The 23,551-nt window shown below is 46.1% G+C and overlaps 2 protein-coding genes and 1 pseudogene across 2 annotated transcripts; 1 reads left to right on the top strand and 2 right to left on the bottom strand.

Moving 5' to 3' along the window:
* Positions 1 to 3,625: 3,625 nt before the first annotated feature.
* On the bottom strand, positions 3,626 to 4,129 carry MPC1L (mitochondrial pyruvate carrier 1 like). The gene has a single exon (XM_036270136.1). It carries the CDS (start codon positions 4,127 to 4,129, stop codon positions 3,626 to 3,628), a length of 504 nt encoding a protein of 167 aa, XP_036126029.1.
* Positions 4,130 to 5,487: 1,358 nt separating this feature from the next.
* On the top strand, positions 5,488 to 5,638 carry LOC118636844 (annotated as a pseudogene).
* A 15,564-nt stretch (positions 5,639 to 21,202) lies between these two features.
* LOC118636691 (60S ribosomal protein L18a-like) lies at positions 21,203 to 21,733 on the bottom strand. The gene has a single exon (XM_036271818.1). It carries the CDS (start codon positions 21,731 to 21,733, stop codon positions 21,203 to 21,205), a length of 531 nt encoding a protein of 176 aa, XP_036127711.1.
* Positions 21,734 to 23,551: the final 1,818 nt, after the last annotated feature.

A 23,551-nucleotide genomic window follows, 5' to 3' on the forward strand; every position in this document is an offset into this window, starting at 1 on the left:
GGACACAGTGTGTGGTTCATGGTTTTGAAAGAATTAGGAGAAAAATGGTTTTAGCATTAGAGTTGCAAAGATGAGGCAGTTCTTTGGATTTTAGCCTGTGCTTTGCCAGGAAGCTCAGAGGACATAAGGGGAAAGTCATGACTTATTAAACTCAATATAAAACATAAATTCTGGGAAATAACAAATGTGTGTCAGTAACAAAAACTTCTAGAACGATAACTGCCAATTCAGAAAATGTTATTGGCTTCATAAAGTAGTGGTAGAGATCCGTAGACAGTTTAAGTTAAACTGCAAGGGCCAGAAAGGATTATGTTGGAGAGTTTGGGGAGACTATGAAATGATTGTTACCCTAATGATTTGAAAGGTTCGTTTTTATTAAAGTATTAATCATTTATATGGCTTTAAGCATGACTATCCTAGGCAACAAAGGGTTAGATCTTGTAGTTGGGTGAGCATACTATGAATTGGATCCTGTAAGTGGAACACTGCATTAGAGTAAAGGTACTGCCATCTTTTGGATGTTTTCTCTAATCCTTTTGCTCATTAAATTATAAATGTCGAGTGATAAGAAATTATCAGCAAAGAGTACCTCCTTTTCCCTTACCAGGTTAATTAGAATAACCTACCTGCTCTGAAATATGTTCAATTGACAGTGGCCTTTTATTGAAATATAATACTCAAATTACAAAATACATTTTGTAAGACACATCTAAAAATATATTATTTTCTACTCATAATAGTGAAGAGGAAAATCCTTCAAAGTTTTAATAAAAATCTTGATATAAGGTTATGATTCATTTCAGAACTTTAGGAACAGCTTTTTATTACTGCATGCGAATTTTTATTCCTGAACCCCCGTGTGTGTGGTAGCCAGCCTAGAAGATGGCCCCCAATGGTGCCTGCCCCCTGGTATTTCCACCCTTGTATTGTCCTCCCACAGTGTACCGTGTGACCAATAGAACACAGCTGAAGTGATGGTAGACCACTTCCCAGATTAAGTTTTTAAATAAATAAATAAATAACCGATAGCTTCCATTTTGGGCTTTCTCTCTCTTGGAACACCTGCTGTGGGGGAGGTATGTTGTAAGTAGCCGCATGGCCCACGTGACAGGAAACTGAAGCCGCCTGCAAATTGTGAGTTTGGAAGTGGGGTTTTCTAGCCCCAGGCAAATCTTCAGAGACTACAGCCCCAGTGGACAGTGAAGAGACCCCGAGCTAGCAGCAAGCACCCAGCTAAGGCACTCTTATCCATTCCTGACCCTCAGAAACTGTGTGAGCTAATAAATATTTTTTTGTTGTTTTTCATTTCAAACATTTGTTGTTTAGAGCTAAGTTTGGGGATGATTTGTTACACAGCAATAGATAATACACTATAACTCCCATCCCCACACCCCTGTATGTAGAAAGTGAAATGCAAAGACTGTCTACAAAGAGTCCGTCTGCTTAAATGCCACGGAAGATAAAGGGGAATCTTCCAGAGTTCCACTAATGTGCCTGTCTTATCCAAAACCTGATCATTTCAGATCCTTTCAGATAGTTGTGTGTGTGTGTTTTAAAGGATTTTTATTGATTGATTTTTAGAGAGAGAGAGAGAGAGAGGAAGCAGGGGAGGGAAACACTGATTTGTTGTTCCACTTATTCATGGATTCATTGCTTGATTCTTGTATGTGCCCTGACCAGGGATCAAACCTGCAACCTTGGTGTGTGTATCAGGACAATGCTCTAACCAACTGAGCAACTAGGCCAGGGCTCAGATAGTTGTTTACAATTTCTTTGCACTTGAAATATTTAACAAAAGCCCTGGCCGGTTTGGCTCAGCGGTTAGAGCGTCGGCCTGCGGTACAGAGAAATATTTAACAAAAGCAGGGTTGAGCCTGGCCAGTGTGGCTTAGTTGGTTGAGCATCGTCCCATAAACCAGGAAGTTGCAGGTTCAATTCCTGGCCAGGGCACATCCCAGGTTGCAGAATCAATCCCCAGTCGGGGGCATGCAGGAGGCAGGCAATCAATGTTTCTCTCTCTCTCTCTGAAGTAAATAAAAACATATTTTAAAAAATAAAAGCAGCCCTGGCTGGTTTGGCTCAGCAGTTAGAGCATCAGCCTTCAGACCAATAAGCCACGGGGTTTGATTCCTGTCAAGGGCACATACCTTGGTTGCATTCATCCCCGACCCTGGTTGGGGTCGTGCGGAAGGCAGCCACTCGATGTGTCCCTTTCATGTTTCTCTCCCTCTCCCTCCCACTCTATCTGAACAAAAATGGGAAAAAAATGTCCTCGGGTGAGGATAGAAAAAATAAATAAAAAATAAAAGCAGGGTTGAAGCAGTGTTAAACACATACATTGGGATTCCCCAGTAGACCACTCTGGAACTTCCAGCATCCTCTAGAAATAGGGAGAGATTTGGGGTCAAGTCTGAAATGGTACTTGCTGCAGAATGGCCTCAGCTCCACAGCCCCACAGTTCTCTTTTCCCTCCTCCCCTCCTCCCTGGTTTAAGAAAAATCCATAGCACCTATGAGATTCCTGGAGGGGGGATAGTCTGGGCCAATACTGCTGTCCACAGATCCTCACCCCCAACCATAGCTAGTGTTCAACAGGGTGATAGCTTAATCAGTTTCACAAACTGCCATTTCCCCCATTTTTAGGCATGAGGAAAAGATTAGGATTTTGTCATTTTTATTTTCTAGTTACCTAGAGCCCAGGTTTGACAACAACTGACCTCAGAGTTGTTTATCCCGTTTCCATGGAAGAGTCTATAATTGCTTTCAGTCAACAAGACATTCTAGATTCTCTTTGTAAGTACTCTAAAAGTGTAAACTGAAATCCACTGAGTTCCTTTAAACTCACTTCCAAGTATTTCCATCAGTAGAAATAGACCCCGGACTTTTTTTTTGGTGTAAAGAGATTTGTGGCTCTACCAAGTTTTAAGTCATGCATCCTAAGTATCCTTATCTGGCCTGGACACCCAAAACAATGAACAAGAACATGTTCACAAGAGAGGTTTAAGAAAATTAAAAAAGCAATGAGTTAGGTAACTTGAAATATGTTTTATTGAAAGTCTTTCTTCCCCATATAAAACTAACCCTTGAACCCTGGCCGGTTTGGCTCAGGGGTTAGAGCGGGCCCCCCAGGATCTAAGGGCCCTGGGACCTGGGTTGCAGGTTGGATCCCAGCCCCAGTAGGGATCGTGTGGGAGGCAACCAATCTATTTGTGTCTCTCACATATCAATGTTTCTCTCTCTCCCTTCCACTCTAAAAATCAATGGAAAAATATCCTCGGGTGAGGATTAAAAACAACAAAAAACTAACCCTTGAGTTGCACGTCCTGTGAAGAAAAGACCAAAGACCAACCAATCTACCCTCCTCCCCCCATAACAAAACATTTTATTCCCTGGTCAAGAAAGAGGCGACACTCGGCTTCAATTCTGTGCTACTTTCTATTGTTTATTAACCAAGCTGCAGGTTTAAATGAGATTTGCGCTGTTTTAGAGTCAAAACCAATCTTTCCATTCATCTTCAGGAAGAGTGATATTAATAGTTCAGTACTTGCAAGCTGCAAAGATTGGATAGGGCCATCTTAGCCATGAAGAATCTCATTTCGCAGGCTGCAGATGGGGCTGGTGGCCACCTAGAAGCTGAAATCATTGGGGTCGCAAACGCAGGCCGTGGTGTCCGTGTCGTCCGTGTCAAGTTGGGTGGTGGCCGTGTCAGGTCGGGTGGCGGCCGTCTCAGGTTGGGTGGCGGCCGTCTCAGGTTGAATGGTGGCCGTGTCGGGTTGGGTGGCGGCCACAGCAGTGGTCTCCCCAGCGCCCCCGCCGTAATGGTAGGCTAGGTAGCGGCTCGCCTGCACACTCTGCGCCGTCACGTTGGTGGCATGACACGCCATCAGCAGCAGGTTTCGGGGCTGCACGCGGTAACTGAAGCGCATGAAAGCCAGCGAGTAGAAGATGAGCGCGGTTGTCATGCGGCCGCTGATGATTTCCGGAGACGCCTTCATGTCCCTGAAGGCTGCCATGGGCAGGCCCCAGTTGGCCATAGGACCCCAAAAGTGTGTGCTGGTTATGTAATCCCGGAACTCCTTGGTCTTTATGTAGTCCCTTGCCTTCCGCCACAGTGCCGCTATCGCCGCCATGATCGCCAAGCCGTTAGAATGCCAACGGCTGAACGCTGAACGGCTAGGTCACAGTGCCGTGGGGGCGGGGACTGCAAGCCGCAGCCTACCCGGATGCCAGCGTCAGCCCACGGCCTCGCGCCTTAGCTTGACTGCCGTAAAGTGCACCACACAGCACGTGCTGCTGTCGCGCGCATGTGTACGTGCGTGAGTGCGTGAGTGCGTGGGTATGTGGGTGCGTGTGGGTATGTGGGTGCGTGTGGGTATGTGTGTGGGTGTGTGTGGGTATGTGTGGGTGAGTGGGTGTGGGTGTTTCTTTGGGGGCGGGATCGTGACCTTCCTTTCGTGCCTTCAGTGACTGCCGTAAAGTGAGGCAGACAGCACGTCCCGCTGTCTTCTGTGCCTTTAAGAGCAAGACTACAGCCTTGCCCTTGTGCCTTAACACGACTGCCGTAAAGTGCGACGGACAGCACATGCTTCTGTTGTGTGTGCCTTTGGGAGCCTGAGCACAGCCTGGTTCTTGTGCCTTCCTTCAGGTGAGTACCCGAAATGTGTAGAATGCGTGTGTGTGCGTGCACGTCTGTGTGTGTGCCCCTCTAGCAAAGGTAGGACCACAGTCTTATGTGCACCCATCGGGCTGCCGTCACCTTAAAGCTCCCAAGGCTCCACTTGCCACCCAGGAAGGTTGAGGGTTCGGCTGCCTGCTTCTCCTCCGCTGTACGGAGGGAAACTTTGCTTGTTCTGTTCAGTCTGTGGACAGTGTCGACTAGATGCTGACATAAAATTCTTCAACCAGGTAAATAATTTTAGTCCGTACACAATTTGCCAGAATATTATTTGCAGACAATGGTTATAGGTCACCCCTAAATATTCCATCATCTAGCTCCTAACAAGGACATTCTCATAACTTAACCACAATACAGTAATCCAGTCATATACTTAACATTTAGTACAATACTGTTACCTAATGTGCAGTGCATATTTAAGCTTTAAAGTTTTATGGCTTTTTTTCTTTCTTTCTTATTGGAGTGGGGGAGATCTAGGATCCAGTCAAGATTCACATTTATTTATCTCTTTTAGATTAAGTTCTCTTAATCTAGAATAGTTCTACAGTGTTCTTTGTCTTTAGTGACATTGGCATTTTTATGGAGAGAGCGAGACAAATATCGACTTATTCCTCTTATTTATGCATTAATTGGTTGATTATTGTATGCGCCTTAACCGAGGATCGAACCTGCAACCTTGGTGTATGAGGACAACTCTAACCAAATGAGCTACCTGGCTAGGGTGACAGCATTTTTGAAGAGTGCAAGTCACTGGTTTTTCAGAATGGTTTTAATTTGGATTTGTCTGTTTTCTCATAACTAGAAATTAGGTTAATACTTACCTGGCAGGGGAGATACCATGATCACGAAGGTGGTTTTCCCAGGGCGAGGCTTATCCATTGCACTCCGGATGTGCTGACCCCTGCGATTTCCCCAAATGTGGGAAACTCGACTGCATAATTTGTGGTAGTGGGGGAAAAATTTAAAAAATTAAAAAAAAAGAAATTAGGTTAAACAGTTTTTGGCAAGAGTACTACAAAGGTGATATGTCCTTAATGAATCACAATGGCAGGTGCGTGATGAAACTGTTCCATCATTGGTGATATTAAGTCTAATGATTTGCTTAAGGAGTTGTCTGCCAGGTCCCTGAATTATAAAGGCAACTTTCTACTTCTATAATCAACAAATAACCCAAGGGGAGCCTGTTTGAGAGTATGTGGATATTCTATTCTCTAATAGTTAATATCCGCTGATGAAAATTCTTTTTTTATTTATTTACTGATTTTTTTAGAGAGTGAGAGAAACATTGATTTTGTTGTTCCAATTACTTATGCATTCATTGGTTGATTATTGTATGTGTCCTGACCATGGATTAAACCTGTAACCATGGCATATCAGAAAGATGCTTTAACCAACTGAACTACCCAGCCAGGGCCTGTTGATGAAAATTCTTAATAACAAAACTGATTATTATTTTCCCAGTGTTTTCTACTTTTTCCAATAAAAATAATAATTGTTGGAAAGTAACTAAGTAAACATTGAAATATTAATACTTTAGTGATTTATAAACAAGCACATTATGTTATAACTCAGTGCCATTGACCCAAACTCCCAGAGGCCTTCAAGACAACCAAAGGGGTTGTCAGTTTACTAATTTACTGAAGAACATTCTTCACCAGCTAATCCCTAAGTAAACACTAACCCTTGAGGAATCCTGGGGTCGGCGCCAGGGATAATTTATTGAAAACATCTTGACCTTTGAGATGTCTGGGAAACTGAGTAACAGGTAATTAGCTAACTGCTAAATTCCGCTTCTGTAACATGCTTGCTTATACGTAGCAACCCCCCTCACAAAATCCTATAAAAAGGAGCCATTTTAGCTCTCGGCTGCCGCAGTTACTCCTGTGTGGGACACACTGCAGGCCTGCGGACTTAGCTCAATAAACTCCTTTTGTTAAACCCCATCTCGGCGTCTGAGTTTGGTTGATCTCCTGGGTTACAACATTTGGAGGCCCCAGCGAGATCACCTCGAGGTCCCCCTCTGAGAGGGGTCGACCTCCTCAGGCACAAGGCGAGGCGCCTCCATCCTCGCCTCTACAAATTTGATCTTCTGACTGCGGCCAGATTCGGCTTAGGGACTTTGCACCACGTGGTCTTGGTAAGTGGATCGATCCATTTGTTTCTTTGTGTCTTTGGCTCCGGAGCATTTGGTGAGGCTGTACAGGCGGGACGCCGCGCACTGTCTGCCTCTAATCAGAGTCAGGACGCTGACTTCTGATTTTGGAAGCCTAGGTGCTTCACTTTGAAGGTGTGTGTGTTCTGTGAGGGTGTGAGACTAGTCTCAGTGATTGTTCTTGTTTGTCTTCTGATTTCGTGTTCTTGTATGTTCAGCCTCTCTTTCTGCTCTAACTGTTTCACTCTCAGGAGAGACGCCATGGGCCAAGGACCATCCAGGAAACCGACACCCCTTGAATGTTTGCTCTCTAACTTTTCCGATTTTCTCAAAAGGTCCTGTAATTATGGGAAGCCAGCAGACCCCGGCTTCCTGAGGACGCTATGTGAACTAGAGTGGCCAGCCTTTGGGGTGGAATGGCCCTCGGAGGGGAGTTTTGACCCTAACCTCCTCTTCGCAGTGCGTTCGGTTGTTTATAGGGTCCCTCACCCAGATCAACGGGTATATATAGATGTCTGGATTGACATAGTGTTAGACAAGCCTCCCTATATAACAAAATGCGGAAGGGAGGAGCCCCAAAAGGGAATGAAAGCTAAGGTAGGAAAGCATACCATCATGGTTGCAGCCCCAACGGAGCGACCGCGGGGGGCAACCAAGGAGAGCCAACCAGAATCCCCTGGGAAAGCACCCAAACCCCGGTTATATCCAGTCCTCCCAGGGGATCCTGAGGAATCACTCCTGGAAGTTATGACGCCCCCGCCCTATACAGGAAACGCCTTGGGAGGGAAGGCGAAGGCACCCTCAGACGAGCCTCAGGCAAGAGCCCCAGGCCCGGCTGACAACGCCAGACTTTTGAGTCCCTCACATACACGGGACGGCACCCCTTATCAACCGGCCCGGGAACCGGACACCTCAGTCCCGATGCTCCCATTACGAGAGGTGCCCGCTGCGCCCGGCACTATGGGCCCGGCACGAATGATCTATGTCCCTTTTTCAACTAGCGATTTATATAATTGGAAACAGCAAAACCCCCCTTTCTCGGAGCAACCACAAGCTCTGATAAGTTTATTGGAGTCTGTATTCCGGACCCACCAACCCACTTGGGACGATTGTCAACAGATTTTACAAACTTTGTTCACCTCAGAGGAGAGGGAGAGGATACGCGCTGAGGCAATTAAGGCTGTGGTCGGGGATGATGCTGGCCCCGAGGGCTTAGATGATGAACTGCCTCAACGACCCCCAGAATGGGATCCAAACACTGGGGAGGGGATGCAGAGGTTACGCACTTATCACCGAAACCTCCTCAGGGGTCTAAGGGGCGCTGCTAAGAAACCCACCAATTTAGCAAAAGTAGCAGCCACTATGCAAGGAAAGGATGAATCTCCCACGGCCTTTTTAGAAAGATTATTAGAGGCCTACAGAACTTATACCCCCTTAGACCCGGATGCAGATGGGAATAGACGGATGGTCAACATGGCCTTCGTCTCACAGTCAACCCCAGACATCAGAAAGAAACTGCAGAAATTAGAAGGCTTTGAGGGAAAGAATAGAAGTGAGTTACTTGAAATAGCTCAGAAAGTTTTTCAGAACCGGGAGGATCCCATTAAGGAGCAAACTAGGCAACTGTCTCGAATCTTGCTGGCAATCCCTAACAAGGGACCACTAGCCACCTATAAGGGGAATAAAGAACCATCTAAAGATAGACCCCAACTTAAGAAAAATCAATGCGCCTTCTGCAAGGCTATGGGACACTGGAAGAAAGATTGCCCCAAGCTAATGGCAAGAAAAGCACAAGAAACCCCTGCACGCTTACTCCTAGAGACTGAGGAAGATTAGGGGGGTCAGGGTTCCATCAATTTAGGCCCCCAGGAACCCATGTTAACCCTGACGGTCGAGGGAAAACAAACTGACTTCCTTGTCGACACGGGGGCCACCTATTCGGTCCTGCAGCAGGCCTCTGGAAAGCTCTCCTCCCAAAAGACATCGATTATAGGGGCAACAGGAAAGCCAAAAGCATACCCATGGACTAAAGCCAGAATCACTGATCTTGGGAAGGGCACTATCACTCACTCCTTCCTTGTAATGCCCGACTGCCCCTACCCATTGCTTGGCAGAGACCTGCTGCGAAAGCTGAAAGCTTTCAGGACAATAGCACAACTCTAAGCTTAGGGAACCAACAACCTTCCACTATCATGGTTACAGTACCCCTTTCTGAGGAATATCTCCTTCAAGAGGAAATGTCACCTCCCACTGGGGAAAGTAACTCACAGGATGTCTTGACTAAATTAGCCATACAGATCCCTGAAGTTTGGGCTGAAACAAACCCACCGGGGCTAGCCTCTCACCAGCCCCCTATCGTTGTGCAATTGGCGAGCACTGCTACTCCCATTCAAGTCAGACAATACCCAATTCCCCAAAAGGCCAAGGAAGGGATTGCCAAACATATTAAGAGGCTGAGAGATGCAGGCATTTTAATTCCGTGTCAGTCCCCCTGGAACACCCCATTGTTGCCCGTGAAGAAACCGGGAACGGAAGATTATAGGCCAGTTCAGGATTTGCGGGAGGTAAACAAAAGGGTTGAGTCTATCCACCCTACTGTGCCTAACCCATATACCCTCCTGAGTCTTTTACCTCCAGACAAGGTTTACTACTCAGTCCTGGACCTCAAAGACGCCTTCTTCACCCTGCCGCTTGCTGCGAAGAGCCAACCCATCTTTGCCTTTGAATGGACAGACCCCGAAGGGGGTTTCTCAGGCCAGCTTACCTGGACCAGACTCCCTCAGGGCTTCAAGAATTCTCCCACCATTTTTGACGAAGCCCTGAGCCGGGACCTCCTCAACTTCCGAGACAGCCACCCACAGGTAACCCTGCTCCAATATGTAGATGACCTACTCCTAGCTGCCCGGACCTCCGATGATTGCCTTGCTGCCACTCGAGCCCTTCTCATTGAGTTAGGCAAACTTGGGTACCGGGTATCCATGAGAAAAGCCCAAATCTGTGTCAAGAAAGCCACCTACTTGGGTTACCATTTAGAGGAAGGGAAACGCACCTTATCCTCAGGAAGAATCCAAGCAATCCTTGGGATCCCAAGGCCAACCACCAAAAGGCAGGTACGAGAATTTCTAGGCGCGGTTGGATATTGCAGACTTTGGATTCTAGGGTTTGCAGAAATTGCAAGACCCCTCTATTCATGTACGGGGGGGAAAGGAACCTGATTTAACTTGGACTGAAAGGGAAGAAGAGGCTTTTGAAAAACTTAAACAGGCGCTTGCCTCAGCCCCTGCCCTTGCCTTGCCAGATACCACCAAACCTTTCCAGCTTTTTGTTGCAGAACGCAAAGGCATAGCAAAAGGAGTCCTAACCCAGACTCTGGGACCATGGAAACGCCCAATTGCTTATCTCTCCAAACAGCTTGACCCTGTTGCTGCAGGCTGGCCGTCCTGCATGAGAGCAATAGCTGCAACCGCTCTCCTTGTCAAGGAGGCGCAGAAGCTGACCTTAGGCCAGGACCTCCAAATCATCGGAGGCCACACCACTGAAGCCTTACTCAGGTCTCCTCCCGACAGATGGATTTCCAACGCTCGCCTCACTCAATATCAGGTACTATTATTGAACCCACCACAGGTTACCTTCTCCAAGTCTACTGCCCTCAACCCGGCCACCTTACTCCCCGACGGGAATCAAGGAGAACTGCTCCACGATTGTCACTCGTTACTAGACTCCATAGAGGGAACCAGACCGGACCTCAAAGACGAGCAAATAGCCAACTCTGACTATGACCTCTATACTGATGGGAGCAGTTTCATCAGGGATGGAACTCGGTATGCCGGGGCAGCAGTAGTCACCAATTTACAGGTAATCTGGGCTCAGGCCTTGCCCCACGGAACTTCTGCACAGAAAGCAGAACTGATTGCCCTGACACAGGCACTCAATTGGGCAAAAGGCAAGAGGGTCAACATCTACACTGACAGCCGCTATGCCTTTGCAACTGCTCATGTGCATGGAGCCCTATACCGAGAAAGGGGGCTCCTCACATCAGCTGGGAAAGAAATTAAAAATAGAGAAGAAATACTCAATCTCTTAGCAGCCATCTGGCAACCTAAGGCTGTGGCCATTGTTCACTGCAGAGGGCACGAAACCAAGCCTAGTCAGACAAAAGAAGGAAATGACCTAGCAGACCGGACTGCTAAACAAATTGCCCTAACTGAGGTAAAACCTATAGAAATACTCCCTGCTCTTCCCCTTCGGGAATTGCCCTCCTCGCCATCCTACAATGAAGAGGAGCTCCACCTGGGAAGGAAGTTAAATTGTTCAACAGAAAAGGGGAACTGGCATCGGCTCCCCGACGGAAGACTACTTCTCCCCAAAGCCTTGGGAATTGCTCTCATTAGAGATCTCCACTATAGTACTCACCTAGGCACATCAAAATTAATCTCTCTAGTCAGTAGACACTTCTATATTCCAGATCTCAAGACTATAGCCACTTCGGAGGTTACCCGATGTTCTGCCTGTGCACAGGTAAATCCAGGGCCTCCCAAACCCCGTGGACTTGGGGTCCGAATCAGAGGGCATGAACCAGGTGAGCATTGGGAACTTGATTTTACTGAGATCTCAACCAGCAAATTTGGATTTAAGTACTTACTAGTTTTTGTTGACACCTACTCAGGATGGACTGAGGCTTTTGCCACAAGGCATGAGACTGCTAACGTAGTTGCCAGACATCTCCTAACTGGGATCATTCCTAGATTTGGCCTGCCCTTAGTACTGGGGTCAGATAATGGGCCGGCTTTCATAGCCAAAATTTCCAAATTAATAGCGGAAGCTCTCAGAATAGGCTGGAAATTACATTGTGCCTATAGACCGCAAAGCTCAGGTCAGGTAGAGAGAATGAATAGAACTCTTAAGGAGACTCTTACCAAACTTAAGATTGAAACTGGTGATAATTGGGTAAACCTCTTGCCATTTGCTCTGTTGCGCACCCGATGCACCCCATATCTCAAGAACCTTACCCCTTATGAAATCATCTATGGGAGACCACCACCTATTATCCCTAAGATTCACTATGACCAAATAGGCGAATTATCTAACCAGGGGCTTCTCAAGTCTTTGCAGGCCATCGAAGTCATCAGAAGAGAGGCCCGCCTCTCAGCCAAGGAAAGAAAACAACCCACTGAAGCGGAACCACCCCCACTGGACATTGAGCCTGGTGACTGGATTTGGATCAAGAAGTTTAACAAGGAAACCCTCGAACCTACCTGGGATGGGCCCCACTTGGTAATTCTGACAACCCCCACAGCCTTTAAGGTATCTAATAAGAGACCGTGGATTCACCACACCCAGGTAAAGAAAGCACACCCTGATCAGATCCCAAAGAAATGGGCTCTTTTCAAGGATCCCACAGACCCTTTAAAACTCAAGTTTACTGCATCCTCTTGAGTTTGTTGTGGGTCCCTGCCTTCTGCAGCATTCCAACTAAACATACCTGGGTCCTCACCAGGACTAGAGATGGCTCTAGGCTAGCCATCAATGAGACCTTCCAAACCTCCCAGGTAACCCTTAAGACTGACTTTTCACAATTCTTCGATGACAACCTCTGTCACGGAGAATTTGGTTCCCGTCACACAACCCAACCAATAACTCGCTTTGGCTTCATAAGTAAAACTTCAGTCTGTAACCTGGGACACCTTAACCATGTTCTATGGAGCACTAAGCATTATGGTTGTCCCGAGAACTCATTCTCCAGGCATATGAGGACTATATGTGGTGGACCGGGAGAATTTTATTGTAAGATCTGGGGTTGTGAGACCCTAGCCCTTGGATGGTCACCAGAGGGCGGCAATGATGATGATATAACCCTCCTGCGGGACCCCACACCCCATACCCACAAGGGAAAAGATGGAATAGACCCTACTTGCAAGAACCAAACTTGTAACCCCACCACTATTACTATAAAACAGCCTCTAAACTCAGCCTGGCTTACTGGAAAAACATGGGGATTGAGACTATATCTCGCTGGATATGACATTGGTACTTTATTCACCATCCAGCGACTTCCCTGGGTTCCTTCTCGGAGGGACCCGCCCAACCCTGCCGGGGGTCTACCCCCACGGCTTCCCATCGGACCAAACCACATTCTCAACCCAGTAACACCCACAGAGTCTCTAGAGAGCCGGAATAGGGCAACAGCTCCAGCCTTTGGGCCCCCTCAGGTGCCAACGCCACACCCCCTCAATTCCTTTAGCAACTCGCTTCTAACCATGTTAGATTCTGTTTTCTCCCTCTTAAATAGTTCTCAACCTAACACCACCGAAGACTGCTGGCTCTGTGTAGATCCAGCACCACCCTACTATGTTGGTATTGGGGCAAATGCCACGGGTACTCTAGCCCCCATGAACCAAACGTTTAGTGACTCAGACTCACCTGGGGAAGGAACCCTTGCCAACTGTGCCCGAGCCGGCAAGCTCACCCTAGGAGATCTTCAAGGACAGGGGACCTGCTTCATCCTTGGAAACCTCAACCTCCAAACTTCGCCATACAAGGACAACTGCCTGACCAACACCTCTCTGCGAGCCGAAGGCTCAACCACATGGACTCTGATTGCACCTAGAGGGACTTGGTTTGCATGCTTATCAGGTATCCACCGTTGCATTAGCCCCGGGAACCATTCAGATCTTTGTGTTGTTATCTATATAGTTCCCCAGGTATATCTATATGCAGGGCCCACAGGTGCAGCCCATTTTCTAGCCTCAGACTATCATACTAGACTCCAGAAACGTGTACCCATTCTGATCCCTGTACTGGCTACCCTGGGTATTGCCGGCTCCACTGCCCTAGGGGCGACAGCCCTCATTAAGAATGACCTTGCCCTTCGTGAGCTGTCAGCCACGTTTTCCCGCGATGTTGAATTACTCCAGACCCAAGTCAAATACCTTGAAAAACAGGTTGACTCCCTAGCCGAAGTGGCCCTCCAAAATCGCAGAGGTCTAGATCTGCTCTTCCTCAAACAGGGAGGCCTCTGTGCTGCCCTAGGAGAGACCTGTTGTTTCTATGCTAACCACTCAGGTATCATCAGACAATCTATGCAAGAGCTGCAAAAGCGATTACGAGATAGAGAGAGAGAAGAACATACCTCTACCTCATGGTATGAGAGTATGTTCAATTGGTCTCCCTGGCTGACCACCCTCCTCACAGCTCTAGTGGGTCCGCTCCTCCTCTTATTCATAGCCTTAGCCTGCGGACCTATCATCCTTAACAGAATCACCGCATTTGTCAAGGAGCGGGTCCAATCAATTAAGCTTATGGTACTAGCCCAACAGCAACATTACCAACGCTTACCCCTAATCCATGACTAATATAAATCAAGGATTTGATTAATTCACCAGAAGAAGTGGGGAATGTTATAACTCAGTGCCATTGACCCAAACTCCCAGAGGCCTTCAAGACAACCAAAGGGGTTGTCAGTTTACTAATTTACTGAAGAACATTCTTCACCAGCTAATCCCTAAGTAAACACTAACCCTTGAGGAATCCTGGGGTCGGCGCCAGGGATAATTTATTGAAAACATCTTGACCTTTGAGATGTCTGGGAAACTGAGTAACAGGTAATTAGCTAACTGCTAAATTCCGCTTCTGTAACATGCTTGCTTATACGTAGCAACCCCCCTCACAAAATCCTATAAAAAGGAGCCATTTTAGCTCTCGGCTGCCGCAGTTACTCCTGTGTGGGACACACTGCAGGCCTGCGGACTTAGCTCAATAAACTCCTTTTGTTAAACCCCATCTCGGCGTCTGAGTTTGGTTGATCTCCTGGGTTACAACAATTATACCTTTAAAAGTTAATACATTTATTATGTTCATTTACATCCCAAATATTTCAGATATTTAGCTTAAAAATATATAGTATAGCCATTGCTCAAAAGGAAAGCAGCATAATTTTTAGATAACCCTTCTAAAATTCTAGACTTCCAAACATGGATGACTGGTATAAATCAGTTCATTATAAGTTTGCCAGATGCTCCAGTATCCTAAAAGATCATCTCACTGGGGTTATTACTTGCTTTCTCTTACCTATTGATGCATAACAAGTCACCCTCAAACTTAGTGGCTTAGAACAACAACAGTCCTTTATTTTACTCACACATTTGCAATTTGGGCTGGACTCAATGGAGACAGCTTATCTGCTCCATGGACTACCAGCCGGGGCAGCTCAGCTTGAGGCTGGGAGATTCACTTTCAAAATGGCTCACTCGCCATGGCCGGTTTGGCTCAGCAGTTGGAGCGTCGGCCTGCGGACCAGGGAGTCCCAGGTTTGATTCCCACTAGTGGCACGTACCCAAATGGTTCGCTATGTGGCTGGCAAGTTGATACTGGTTGTTGGCTGGACTCTCAGCTGGGACTCTTGGGGCCAGGTCTCAGTTCCTCTCCACAAGCTGCTTGTGCTTACTCACAGCGTGGTGGCTAAGCTCCAAGAACAAACAACAGGAGAATCATAAAGAAGCTATGTGGTAGGCAGAATTCTAAGATAATCCCCAATGACCCTCTGAGAACTTGGTTTAGCCAGCACCTTAATTTTGGCTTCATGAGACCCTGAGCACAATGCTGTACCCAGCATTCTGACCTACAGACTGTGAGCTAATAAATGGGTATTGTTTTGTTTTTCTTTATTGATTTTAGGGAGAGAGGAAGGGAGAAGGAGAGAGAGATAGAAACATCAATGAGAGAACATTGATTGGCTGCCTCCCGCATGCCCCCCACTGGGGATCGGGCCCACAACCTGGGCATGGGTCCATGCTCAACCATTGAGCCACACTGGCTGGGCTAAATGGGTATTGTTTTAAGCCGCTAAATTTGTGGTAATCTATTGTGCAGCAATAGAAAACTAATATAAGCTGTGTTGGTTTTTATGGTCTAGCCTCAAGATATATAACATCACTTTTTCCAGTCACAAGCCTACTCAAATTCAGTGAGAGGGGTCATAGAGCCACCTCTCAAAGGCAGGAGTGTCAGAGTCATACTTGAAGAAGAGCATGTGGCCCTGGCCGGTTTGGCTCAGTGGCTAGAGTGTTGGCCAGCAGACCAGAGAGTCCTGGGTTCGGTTCCTGCTAAGGGCATGTACTTCGGTTGTGGTTCGTCCCTGGCCCCGTTTGGGGTCATGTGAGTGACAACCAGTCGATGTGTCTCCCTCATGTCTATGTTTCTCTCTCTCTTCCTCCCTCTATCCCTCCTGCTCTATCTGAAGATAAATGCAAAAATGTCTTCCGGTGAGGATAAAAAGAAAAATAAAAAAGAACATGTGGGATGGAAAATAGTGTGGCCATCTTTGGAAAATACAATTTACCATATTACTTACCTTGAAATCCCATAATTATAGAACATTAAAGTTGAAAGGATCTCATAGATTATCTGTCAAAGGGGGATGATAGTGGTACATACCACCCAGCAGTATTGTGAGGTTTTAATATGTTAAGCCTTGTTCAGTGCTGAGTCTTGGGCTTGGTATACAATAAGTGCTCAGTGAATTTCAGCTGTTATCATCCAATCTGACCTCCTCATTTTACAGATAAGGCATGAAGCCTTAAGAGATCATGTTACTTGCCATGATGACACAGTGAATTCGTGGTAGACCAAGATTAAGGTTTCCTATTTCTCAGTAAGTCCTCTGCACAAGTCACTTTAACATCTGATATCTTTCTGTCCTTTCAACTGTGTTGTAAGTTCCCCGTAGGCCAGGGAAAGTATCACCAAATGAAACATTCCTTCCCACAAGCTTTTCTTTTTTTTTTTTTTTTTTTTGTTAATCCTCACTCAAGGGCATTTTTTCCATTGATTTTTGATGGAGTGGAAGGGGGGTGGAGAGAGAGAGAGAGAGAAACATTGATGTGAGAGAGACACATCGATTGGTTGCCTCCTGCACGACTCCGACCACGGCCGGGGATCAAACCTGCAACCCAAGTATGTGCCCTTGACCAGGAATTGAACCCACGCCCCTTTGGTCTGAGGGTCGACACTCTAACCACTGAGCCAAACTGGCCAGGGCCCCACAAGCTTTTCTAATGTGTTCACTGGGTGTGGCCCAAATTGAACAAGACAAGATCTGCCTGTTCAGAGGTGCATTTCACAGCTAGAGAAATGGAGGTACAGACAATATGTAAATGACTTTCATGGCTAATTCCAGCCTGGTAGATGCCAGCTAAATATAGCCTTTCTATGAGGTCTGTGCCTGATAGATATTCGTTGGATGGTACAGTGGCCGTAAATGGCCCCAACAGAGGGTAAGACCTTTGTAATGGAACTTGATCAGCACTTGAAGGGAGACTTAAGAGAGATACAGGGTAAGAAATGAGCAAAGCTGTGGAGAATTCTACGGCTGAAGCATAGATAGTGACAGAATAACTTTGGGATTAGAGAACGTGAGGAATGCTGTCCTGTGACTACCCTTTCTCGAAGGTAAATTAGTCCTTCTGACCCTGGCCGGTTTTGCTCAGTGGTTAGAGCATCCACCAGCGGACCAGAGAGGCCTGGGTTTGGTTCCCGCTAAGGGCACATACCTTGGTTGCAGTTTGTCCCTGGCCCCAGTTGGGGTCGTGTGGGTGGCAACCACTTGATGTGTCTCTCTTACTTCGATGTTTCTCTTTCTCTCTTTCTTCCTCTCTCCCTCCCGCTCTCTCTGAAGATAAATGCAAAAATATCCTTGGGTGAGGATTAAAAAAACAAACAAAAATTAGTCCTTCTGTATCACTGTGGGTTTTTTTTGTTTGTTTGTTTTAGAGAGGGAGGGAGAGGGAGAGAGAGAGAGAAACTTCGATGAGAGAGAACATGGATTGGCTGCCTCCTACATGCCCCCCACTGGGGATTGGGCCTACAACCTGGGCATGTGCCCTGACCGGGAATCAGACCGGTGACCTCATGACCTCTTGGTGCATGGGTCAACGCTCAACCACTGAGCCACAACAGCTGGGCTCTCACTGTGTTGATAGAGAAGACTAAACAGATAAAGGTTTATCATTACTTTAATATTTCTTTTACTATTATTGGAAATGGCATTTCTGCTCTCTGTGCTGCCTCTCCAACATAAAACTGTCAGGGCCTCCTGTTTGACTCAACCCAGAAACACTAACATGAACATGGTGGGCAAGTTCACTATCATCTTTCAAAGGAAAAGGATGGGAGAAGACAAGTAAATACAAAGATGAATCCCAATCTGTTGAAAACGTGCCACACACACTGTCTTCTAACCAAGAGTCCGGGTCACAAGTCCTGTGAAATCCTGCTTGATGTTAATGACCCTGAACCTATGGGACTTCTTCATTGAGTTTCAATACAGTGGATCATAGAGAGTGCATCTTTTCATCTTAATTGTTCTTTTAAACTTTTTATGTTGAAATAATTTCAAACTCACAGAAAAGTGAAAATAGTTTAAAACAAGAAGAACAAAGCGAGAAATGTCAAAAGAACTTCCATGTATCCTTCACCCAGATTTACCGACTGTTAACATTTTGCCACATTTACTTTATTGTTTTCTCTACCCTAACGGTATTTCTCTTTTTTTTTAAAAAAAAAATGTTTTTATTGATTTTAGAGATGGAGAGAGAGAGAGAAACATGGATGAAGGAGAAACATAGATTGGCCGCCTCCCACACACCTTCACACCCCCCACCAGGGATTGAGCCCGAAACCTCAGGCATGTGCCCTGACTGGGAATTGAACTGGTAGCCTCTTGGTGCATGGGATGACACTCAACCAACTGAGCCACACCGGCCAGGGCCCTAAGCGTATTTCTTAAGAACCTCAGGATTTCCTAAGCATGTGGACATTCATGGACTTTCTTTTACATTACTACAATACACCCATCAAAATCAAGACATTTAACTTGGGTGTAATTCCATAATCTACAACCCTTATTCAGATTTTGCCAGTTGTCCCAATAATGTTTTGTGTAATAATTTTGTTTCTCTGGTCCAGGATCCAGACCAGGACCACACATTGCATTTAACCGTGATGTCTCTTTAGTGTCAGTCTGCAACAGTTCCTTTGCCATCCTTTGGCATTCATGACATTGACACTTTAGAGGAGTACAGGCCAGCTCTTTGATAGAATGTCCCTTCATTCGGGTTCATTGGATGTTTCCTCGTGACTACCTTCAGGATGCTCATTTGGGGCAAGAACCCCACAGAAGTGATATTCTGTCCACAGTGCATCATCACATGATGCCGTGTGTCTGGTTACCAGGGCCATTAAGATAGTGTTCACCAGGTTTCTCTACTGTAAAGTCGGCATTTCCCCCTTTGTATTTAATAAGTAATTTGTGGGCAGATACTGCCAGACTATATGTAAATACTCATTTCCTCATCTAATATTTAACCTCCTAGATTTAGCATCCATTGATGAGTCTTGACTGAACCAAGTCTTACTCTAATGATGGCAATTATTTATTTATTTGGTGTTTGCTATTTATTTATTTATTTTTTATTATTTTTTTTTTTTTTTTTTTTTTTTTTATTTTTTTATCCTCACCCGAGGACATTTTTCCATTTTTTGCTCAGGTAGAGTGGGAGGGAGAGAGAGGAACAGAGAGAGAGAGAGAGAAACATCGATGTGAAAGGGACACATCGAGTGGCTGCCACCCGCACAACCGACCAGGGCTGGGGACAAACTGCAACCGAGGTACGCGCCCTTAGCGGGAACCGAACCCGGGTCTCTCAGGACCGCAGGCCGACGCTCTAACCGCTGAGCCAAACCGGCCAGGGCTATTTATTTATTTTTTATCCTCACCCGAAGACATTTTTCCTTTTTTTCTTTTTTCTTCAGACAGAGTGGGAGGGAGAGAGAGGAAGAGAGAGAAAGAAACATCGACGTGAAAGGGACACATCGAGTGGCTGCCACCCACACGACCAAACCAGGGCCGGGGATAAACTACAACCGAGGTACGTGCCCTTAGCGGGAATGGAACCTGGGTCTCTCAGGACCACAGGCCGACGCTCTAACTGCTGAGCCAAACCAGCCAGGGCGGTGTTTGCTTTTTATTTATTTTTTGTTCATCCTCACCTGAGGATATGTTTCCATTGATTTTTAGATAGAATAGAAAGGAGGGACAGGGGGAGGGTGGGGAGAGAAACATTGATGTGAGAGAGACACATCGATTGGTTGCCTCCTGCATGACCCCAACCAGGGCTGGAGGTCAAACCTGCAACCCAGGTATGTGCGCTTCACCAGGAATTGAACCTGATACCCTTCGGTCTGCAGGCCAACGCTCTAACCGCTGAGCCAAACCGGCCAGGGCTGCTTTATTTAAAAAAATTTTTTTCAATTACAGTTTACATTCAGTATTATTTTGTATTAGTTTCAGGTGTACAGCGTAGTGTTTGGCAATCATATACTTTCCCCGATATTTTCAGTACCCACCTGGCACCATACATAGTTATTACAATATTATTGACTATATTCTCTAGCCAACATTTTATTTTTTAAATGATTTTCTGTCTTGTGGTTTAAAAGTCAGAAATGTATTTCATTAAAGTTGCCCTGGAATGCTGACCAACATTTACAGAGCGTAAGACTGTTCCTGAATTATGGCTGTGAAAACAGAACATTTAGGATTTAGGTATTTTATGACTTTTTTTTTTTGCCACATCCTATGCTGATTTCCTTGGAATATTTGCTCTTAAATTCTACCAAAGGGAATAAATAGCATAGTGCCTCAAGAGAAGCTGGATGAATAAAACAATAGGCGGATATATTGGCTCTGCTATTTTCAGTTGCTGCTGAAAGTAATTTTAGAGCCATCTGTGGCTCTGATTCTAATCATCTGCCTTCTTGCCCTGTTGTTGTTGTTTTTTTCCCCTCATGTGAATACAATGGCTGAAGGCTGGGTAGTCAGTTATCCAGCATCTTCCAGTAGCTACCAGAATGTCAGTTAAATATGTGGTACCTCAGTTTCTCTAGTAGTAAAACGCCCCTTGTGTCATAGTCTGGTCTGGGTACCTCAGTGCAATCAGGTGGCAGGAAGGGATCAGTTGGGTCCAGCCCCCAGTGATCCGCTGCTTCCTCCCAATCTTTTGGTTCCTCTCAGTCTTATTCCTGTGTCCTCAGATCAGGTCAATGGTGAAACAAGCTGAAGGCTGCAAAGCCTTCCTCCACCCACGCTCCTGCCAGGGCCTCATTGGCCGGGGTCCTGTCGTAGGAAATAGGTTAGTGCCGACGCCATATACTTAGTTTTTGTACCAGGGGAAAAAAAACACTTTAAAAAAAAAAAAAAACCTTTTAGTGAGAAGATCATCCAATATTTTAAATCACAGAAACAAATATAAAATAGAACTTTATCTTTTTTTTCCCAAGGAGTTTATTTGGGCAGACCAGGGGATGGGGGGGGGGCGGTGTCTAAAAGAAGGTGTTGGGCCTCTTGGTGGTGAAGCGTGGCTTGTGCTGGCGACAAAGAACCCGGTGGGGCAGCGGGAACTTGATCTTGGAGTCAGGGAACCGCTTGACTGCCTGTCGGCGGCACTCGCCGTCTGCAGTCTCTTCCACCTTCATGATCTGGGTCGAGTGGGCGCGGGCACGGTGCCGGGTGCCCATGTCTCGGTAACCCTGGGTGACGGCGCCCGCGGTGGTCAGGTCCCGATACTCCCGGTACATGTTGTGGGTGCCACTGCGCGAGTCATAGCGCAGCCAGATGCAGAAGTTCTTCACCCGAAGGGGGGATTTTTCGATCACCTGCCCACAGTAGACGATTTCCCCTGAAGACTTCTTCATCATCTTCAGTTGAGACACAAAGTACCGGAAGCGGGACTTGGCAACAGCATGGTGAGGTGCAAAGATGCGCATGCGGTAGAGGGGTGGTGTGCGCCACTTGGGGGTGGCTAGGCAGCGCCCCACCACCTTGTACTCTCGAAGCGTGCCCGAAGCCTTCATGGAGTTCTCTCGGTTCGCCACTACCCACCAGAACTTTGTCTTTTTAACACTTTGTTTTGAAACTATTTCACACTTGCAAACAAAGTTGCAAGAATACAGAGAACTCTCATATATATCGTCTACTCAGATTCACCAGTGTCAGGGTCTGTCGGGAAGTAGGGCTACTTTGTCATAGGGACTAGAGGGAACAGAGCTGTGGAAGGGGCCAGGGAGGTGACCGTGTGTGAAAGGGGAGCTGGAGGATGACAAGAGTCACCAACATGTCAATTTGAGGAGCCAGGCCCATTCAGCTGCCAGAGTGGGACCTGGGGCCCAAAAGAGGTGGGGTGGGGCCTGGTGACTGTTGCCTTTGAAATGCCTGCAGCCAAGAATCTGGTGATGGGCCAAGGGGGAGGGGACACTAGACCAGCAGTCAGTCCAGAAGAATCGGTCAGTCGGGAAGAACTGGAATCTGACAACACCTCTGTGTCTGTTTGTCTTCCACTGCATTTAACGCCAGCTGTCTTCTGAGAATTGTATTTTACTTCCATGTGCCAAATCTCTGAGCCAGCTCTTACCTGAACCATGTGGGGAAGGGGATTCTGGGAAATGAGATTCCTGCTCAGCCCCGCTGACACAGTACAAACCACTGCAACCCATTTGAAACGGTCCCATGTTTGTTTTATTCTCTATAGATTTGTAAGCATATGTCTATATATGCAATATATGTATATCTATATTTATGTCATTTGCACCTTGTTTTATGGCACTTTGCTGTACTGCACGTCACAGACACTGCATTTTTTACAAATTGAAAGTAAGACCCTCCTCCAGCAAAAAGATTCTAACTCGCTGAAGGCTCAGGTGATGGTTAGCATTTTTTAGCAATAAAGTATTTAATTAAGGTACGTACATTGTTTTTTTAGACATAATGGTACCGCACACTTAATAGACTAGAATGTAGTGTAAACATAACTTTTATATGCACTGGGAAACCAAAAAATTTGTGTGACTCGCTTTATTACAATATTCGTTTTATTGTAGTGCTCTGGAACCAAACTCAGTATTTCCAAGGGGCGTGTGTGTGTGTGTGTGTGTGTGTGTACACATGATATATACACACACATATTACTGTTTATTTTATCTGAACCATTTGAGAGTAGGTTGTAAACATTTTTCTACTTTACTGCTTAATACTTTAGTGTGTATTTTCCTAAAACAAAGATATTCTCTGATGTAACCAACAGTACAGTTATCAGTGTTATAACATTGTATATAATACTTTATATAATTATAGTCTATATTTCAGTTTTGTCAGTTGTCCCAATAATATCCTTTATATCATTTTTTCCGCCTCAGTACAGGTTCCAGTCCAGTATGCTTTTATAGTCTCATCTGGAACAGTTGCTCAGCTTTCCTTTGTTTTTCATGACATTGACTTTTTCTTTAATCCTCACCTGAGGCCCTTTTTTTTTTTTGCATTTGTCTTCAGAGCGGGAGGGAGAGAGGGAGGAAGAAAGAGGGGGAAACATCGATGTGGGAGAGACATATCAACTGGCTGCCACCCACATGACCCCAACCGAGGCCGGGGACAAACTGCAACCGAGGTACGTGCCCTTAGCGGGAACCGAACCCGGGTCTCTCTGGTCCGCAGGCCAACGCTCTAACCGCTGAACCGCTGAGCCAAACCGGCCATGGCGACATTGACATTTTTGAAGAGTACAGGCCCATTATTTTATACAGCATACAGCATTCCTCAGTGGGAGCTTGCCTGATGTTTCCTCACAATTAGATTCAGGTTATATTTCTCAGCTAAAATACTCTCAAAAGTGATCTGTG

The sequence above is a fragment of the Molossus molossus genome, unplaced genomic scaffold, assembly GCF_014108415.1.
Source record: "Molossus molossus isolate mMolMol1 unplaced genomic scaffold, mMolMol1.p scaffold_m16_p_2, whole genome shotgun sequence".
In the NCBI taxonomy this organism is placed as follows: domain Eukaryota; kingdom Metazoa; phylum Chordata; class Mammalia; order Chiroptera; family Molossidae; genus Molossus; species Molossus molossus.